The 6,107-nt window shown below is 54.3% G+C and overlaps 1 protein-coding gene across 4 annotated transcripts in view; it reads left to right on the top strand.

The window, feature by feature from the left end:
- Window positions 1-6,101, top strand: part of FGD2 (FYVE, RhoGEF and PH domain containing 2) — a 25,784-nt gene extending 19,683 nt beyond the window's left edge. Inside the window, exons 14-16 of one of the 4 annotated variants that reach the window (XM_037736242.1) lie at window positions 3,346-3,492; window positions 5,000-5,146; window positions 5,487-6,101. In XM_037736242.1, the coding sequence (XP_037592170.1) occupies window positions 3,346-3,492; window positions 5,000-5,146; window positions 5,487-5,702 (510 nt within the window). In that variant the 3' untranslated portion in view covers window positions 5,703-6,101. Of the gene's footprint in view, window positions 1-3,345; window positions 3,493-3,649; window positions 4,394-4,999; window positions 5,147-5,486 lie in introns of those variants that run through there. The other 3 variants (XM_017522571.2, XM_017522573.2, XM_037736241.1) reach the window with 3 other exon arrangements.
- The last annotated feature ends 6 nt before the right edge of the window (window positions 6,102-6,107 follow it).

Raw genomic sequence — 6,107 nt, 5'->3', positions numbered from 1 at the left:
TTTCCCCATCCTGGCCAAATCTGCTGGCTTCTACCAGTGCAGCCCAGTGGCACTAGGCATTAGCTCTGAACCAGGCACATGTGTTATTAGCTCATCTGGCCCTTACGGCACACTTCAGGGGGCTGTTATTCTCCCATTTTATACATGGGAAAATGAGGCCCAGTGAGATTCAATTACTGCTCAAGGCACCCCGAAGCTGATCCTATTAATTTACCTGCTTTCTTACCATCATTTTCCACGACCCTGAGACCTAGAGCTAGGAAATGGTCTCCAACTCTAGTGGGAGTGTGGGGGGCATCCAGCCCCACACCCCCTCGGGCCTTACCCCACCACCTCACCAGACCCATGACCTTTATGCACCCACCCATCCATCTACCCCATCACCCTCTCTTCTCTACCCACCTCTGCTAGTGGTCCTCTCTTCTCGGTAAGTCCTGAACGCCCTGGTACCTGATGGGTTCTGTTGCTAACTCTGCCCACTGCTTCAGGCCTCAGTTTCCTTTCCTCCACCATGGGGATCATGAACCCTACCTCCAGGGTGTCCATGAGGATTTGACCAAAAAATATTCTCTCCCTTCCCTCTCCTTCCCTTTTTCTTTCCCCCTCCTCAATAGCTCAGGCAGGGCATCCTGTGCAGGTGAGCTACCAGCTTCTTGAGGAAAGAGGTGTCCAATCCAGTTCTTCCCCTTATCAACCCAGTCCCAGTTATCAAAGGCAGATCTCGCTTTGCTTTTTAAGCATCTGCTGTACTTGAGCTGGTCTCTGTTGACATCACAACCCCCTCGGTTCACTCTGCAAACAGAGAAGCCCTTTACAACCTCAGTCTCTGATGACCTCCAGAGGACAGGAGGAGTCTAGCTGGACAGGTTGGGGCTAGTCAGGGAGGTGTGCCCAGAATGTGTTAAACTACAATCAGGGCACAGTCAATTTCTAGGACTGAGGACACACCTGCATTCAGATGTCAGTGATGAGTTACATCCCAAAGCCAAATAGAAACGATGTGGGGATTGGCTACTGTTCCTGGTGATTCACGTCTTTAAATAAGAGTTGAATCGATTCACACGTGTGACTGCAAGTAATTCGTTAAAAATTACTTAAAAATAGTGAAATAGAAAGAGGCACAAAGAATAACAACACCCAGGTAGCTGCCTTCCAGCTTCAGACAGAAAATATTCTGACAACTAAATTAAATGTATGAGGTCCTTGCTTGGATTTTGGCTGGGGGAAAATAAAGCTACCAAGCTTGTTCTTGGGACCATTGGGAGAAATTTGATTATGCAACATATCTAGATAATAATATTGTATCGGCTGGGCACGGTGGCTCACGCCTGTAATCCCAGCACTTTGGGAGGCTGAGGCGGGTGGATCATCTCAGGTTAGGAGTTCAAGAACAGCCTGCCCAACATGGTGAAACTCCATCTCTACTAAAAATACAAAAATTAGCCGGGCATGTTGGTGCACACCTGTAATCCCAGCTACTTCGGAGGCTGAGGCAGGAGAATCACTTGAACCCAGGAGGTGGAGTTTGCAGTGAGCTGAGATGGCACCACTGCACTCCAGCCTGGGCGACAGAGCAAGACTCTGTCTCGAAAAAATAAAATAATAATAATAATATTGTATCAATGTGAAATTTCCTGAGTGTGACCATGAGACTGTGGATAGGTAGAAGAATGTCCTTGTTCTTAGGAGATGCTAGCTACATATTTAAGGTGTCAAGATGACTGTAATTTATTGTCAAATGGTTCAGAACAAATAAAATACATACAGAGAGAGACAGAGAGCAAATGTGGCACAAATGTTAATAATGGGTGAATTGTATTACTCGTTAACTTGTCTGTAGATTTGAAATTTTTCAAAATTAAAAGTTGGTGGAGGAAAAAATATTTACCAATTATATTTAAACATGGAAATCTCTCAATAAGAAAATTAAGTGCTCCTAAGGTAGCAGAAGCCCCGTGCGGGGCTGTGCCCTGACCGTGGGTTCTCGTGCCCGTGCAGACCTTCGTGCCTGCTGAGCCAGTGAGTCACCCTTTCGGTGGTTCAGGTGCCAGTTTCTGTCTCCCCTGCCTGCCAGACAGGAATCCTTGTGAGGGTGGGGCAGGGCCAGGCCTTCTCTAGGTCCCTGCCAGGCCATGCTCTGTGCTGAGCACAGAGAGGAGCTCCCTGAGGGCTGGTGCCGCCTGATGAACAACACTCCTCCCTCTGCCCCTTTTTCCCGACCTCCATCTCCATGCCCACATCTGGGCTCCCACTAATGCCAAGCCTTCCTCGCAGTCATGTCTTGCAGCACCCACTGTTCCTCTCTGAGTCTTCCCAGGCCCCTTTTACCTGGTCTTCCGGCACGATCCATGTTGGCCTTTGGGGGACGTCTTCATGGTGGGTTGAGACTGGGCCCCGCTCCACAGAGCACCCGTGAAAAACGACCAGCCCACCATTTTTAGATGAAAACACACTTGACTCCACGATGGGGCAGAATACAAAGTTTGCGTAAATCTTTTTTTTTTTTTTTTTTTTTTTTTTTTTTTTTTTTTTTTTTTTGAGACAGCCTTACTCTGTCTCCCCAGCTGAAGTGCAGTGGTGCGATCTCAGCTCACTGCAGCCTTCACTTCCAGGGTTCCAGCGATTCTCCTGTCTCAGCCTCCCGAGTAGCTGGGATTACAGGAGCGCGCCACCACGCCCACTACATTTTGTATTTTTAGTAGCGACGGGGTTTCACCATGTTGGTCAGGCTGGTCTCGAACTCCTGACCTTGTGATCTGCCTGCCTTGACCTCCCAAAGTGCCGGGATTACAGGCGTGGGTCACCGTGCCCGGCAGTTTGCATGAAATCTTAAAGCTAAGCTGTGGCACTTGAAAGACACACCCTGTTTGTGGAGGGCCAGTCTGCCAGTTAACAGTATGGCTCTCGGGATCAGGAGAGGACAAAAGCTGGGCCCTGCCTGCCTGGTGGGGTGTTTGGGAGAGTCAGGTGAGATGGCAGAGGGCAGCACTTGGAAAAGTGAATCAGATGCCAACGGCCTGTCTGGAGCAAGCCCCTTGGGTTTATAGCTGCCCTCACATGGAGGGAACCTGGAAGGGAGAGAAGTTACGCCCCTTGAGGTGTGGCCGGGCTCCTAAACCCCCAGCCTAAGAGCCCCGAGCCCAAGCTCCCCACACACTGCAGCCTCCAGGCAGCTGGGCCTCACCGGTGTTGGGGAGTGTCCCCGCTCTGCCTCCATTCCTCTCTTAAAACTTTCTTTTCCTCCCCCTGCCCCTGGTTGCTCTCACGCCCCCACCTCCCCGCCAAGGCAGGAGCCCGGCCCTCCAATGCCTGGTCTCAGCCACGCCCCCGACGTGTCCCCCTCAGGTGGTGTGTGCCAGGTGCTCTGACTACCGGGCCGAGCTGAAATACAACGACAACAGGCCCAGCCGAGTGTGCTTCCACTGCTACACCTTCCTCACCGGAAACGTGCTCCCAGACGCCAGGGAGGACAAGAGGCGGGGCATCCTGGAGGTGAGGGCCACTGTCCCCACGCTCACCATCCGTCCTCCCCTCCATTCAGGGAATGTGTGCTCAGCAACCGCCCTGGGCTGGCACTGTCCAATGCCGAGGGGCACGCCAGCCGTGGTCACACCCTCCCTCCTTTCCCTTCTCCTCTCTCTGCCCACAGACCCCAGGCTCCTCCCCACGGCCCAGGAGCCTGTCACCAGAAGGAGGCACCCTCTGGCCGCAGGCTGTCATCTACACTCTTCTGCCCTTCCTCTGTGTCTGTCCCCACCCAACAGCATGGCCCCTCTGGACAGCTCCTGTTCATGTCACCATGCCCCGCCTCAACAGTCCCAGGGTGATGAGAGCTGGTGTCACTGATTCCATTTTACAGATGGGAACACTGAGGCTCCAGGTCAGACAGATTGGAGAGACTCCACTCTAACTGGAAGGGACTCCAGGGGCCACTCAGTCTTATCTCATGAAGGCCCAGGGCTGGAGAAGTGACTTGCCCAAGATCACAAGCAAGTTAGGAGCCAGCCCTCCAACCTCAGCCACACATGTTCTTTCAGTCGCCCTGGGGGCATCACTGAGCCAAACTTGCCCTCGACAGGTGCTCCCCTATGGGGGTACAACTGTGCTCAGCTAAGCACCACAAATACAATGCCAACCAGCCCAGCATCGGTTACCACCTTCCACTGCCCCTCCCTCATGAAGGCCAAGTTGACATCCCACTGTCCCTAGGAGGCAGGAGAGGTTCCCAGCTTATGCCAGCTGAGATTCACTCCCAAGTTCAAGTTGGCCTCTTTTGGCCAGGCATGGTGGCTTATACCTGTAATCCCAGCACTTTGGGAGGCCAAGGTGGATGGATCACCTGTGGTCAGGAGTTGGAGACCAGCCTGGCCAACATGGTGAAACTCCGTCTCTATTAAAAATACAAAAAAAACCCCTCAGCCAGGCATGGTGGTGCATGCCTGTAATCCCAGGTACTTGGGAGGCCGAGGCAGGAGAATCACTTGAACCCAGGAAGTGGAGGTTGCAGTGAGCCAGGATTCCACCATTGCACTCCAGCCTGAGCAACCACAGTGAGATTCTGTCTCAAAAAAAAAAAGTTGGCCTCTTTTCATGGATGTCTACCCGCTTTCCAATCCTCCACATCCTTCCAGGCCCAGTCACTGCCCAGGACCTCCCTGACCACTAGGCAACACAGCCTGCCCCTGGAGATGCTCAGCCCCTTCTCAGGGCCCAATTCTGTTCCCTGGAGCAGCTCCGGGAACCCTCCCGGCACCTGTCCGCTGTGGGCACACACGAGACAGGTCAGGCAGGCTGGGGTTTGGCTGCAGCTCTGCCACTGGCCGGCCAGCTGTGCAACCACAGGCACTTGACGGGACCTCTCTGAGCCTCAGGGACAAAGAACCCCCCCCCACCATGTGGTACTGCCGTAAGGACTGGAGATAATAATTGCCGAGCCCCTAGACCAACATCTGACACTGCGGCTGCTCTGCTCCCTGACAGTCCCTCCTTCCGGTTTTAGAAAGGGTCCTCGGCCGCGCCCGACCAGAGCCTGATGTGCAGCTTCCTGCAGCTCGCTGGGGACAAGTGGGGCAAGAGCGGCCCCCGGGGCTGGTGTGTGATCCCTCGGGATGACCCCCTGGTGCTCTATGTCTACGCTGCCCCACAGGTAAGGCCACCACCTGCCCCCCAGGCCCCGGCCTTCCCACAGTGTGTGTGTGAAGGGGGTCAGGGTGAATATTGCTAGCTCCCTATGTCAGATAGGGAAACTGAGGCCCAACAAGGATGTGGTATCCTGGAGGCCCAGGGTTAGTAGGTTTCAGAACTGGGCCCTGATTCCAGGTCACCACTGCTTTGTCCTCGGGAGTAGCCAGTTCTCTCCTCTTCCTTCCCCCTGCATGGGGGTTTGGGGTGTGAGCTGCGCGTGCGGGGCTGTTGCCTTCAGGAAGGCTATCTAGGGCGGTAGGACTGATGGGGACAGTGACCCACTGCTCTCTCCTCCCCCGCAGGACATGCGCGCTCACACCTCCATCCCCCTGCTGGGCTACCAGGTGACCGCTGGGCCCCAGGGGGACCCTCGGGTCTTCCAGCTACAGCAGTCAGGCCAGCTCTACACCTTCAAGGCCGAGACGGAGGAGCTGAAGGGCCGCTGGGTGAAGGCCATGGAGCGGGCGGCCAGCGGCTGGAGCCCCAGCTGGCCCAACGACACAGACCTGTCCGACTGAGCCACTTCCAGCCGCTCTTCTGCCCACCTCTCCCCACCCTGCACCCAGCTCCTGCCACAGACTGACCCTGTGGCCTCAGTGACCCACTGTCCCAGGCGGTGCTTTCACAGAATTGATTCAGCCATCTGCGCCCAGTCCATGTGTCCCAGTCTGCAATTCAGAAAATATGGGTCCATTCCTTTCTACAAAGGGGACAAACAAGTGTCTCAGTTTGCCTTGTGGGGCGGGGGCTCCTGGGTCATGGGACTCCCAGGTGACCCCGGCTGTTGGTCACCCTAGTGTGGTTCTCAGCCAAGGCTGCTCATTGTGTCTTCCGGGGAGCTTTTAAAGAGTACTGGTGAAAAGCACATAGTGAATTGATTGGTCTGAGATGGGGGAGATCCAGATTCTTTTTTTTTTTTTTTT

The sequence above is a fragment of the Cebus imitator genome, unplaced genomic scaffold (genome assembly GCF_001604975.1).
Source record: "Cebus imitator isolate Cc_AM_T3 unplaced genomic scaffold, Cebus_imitator-1.0 Scaffold24, whole genome shotgun sequence".
NCBI classification, from domain to species: Eukaryota; Metazoa; Chordata; class Mammalia; order Primates; family Cebidae; genus Cebus; species Cebus imitator.
Note: the sequence above shows the minus strand (reverse complement) of the source record. Positions and strands in the feature narration are given on the sequence as shown.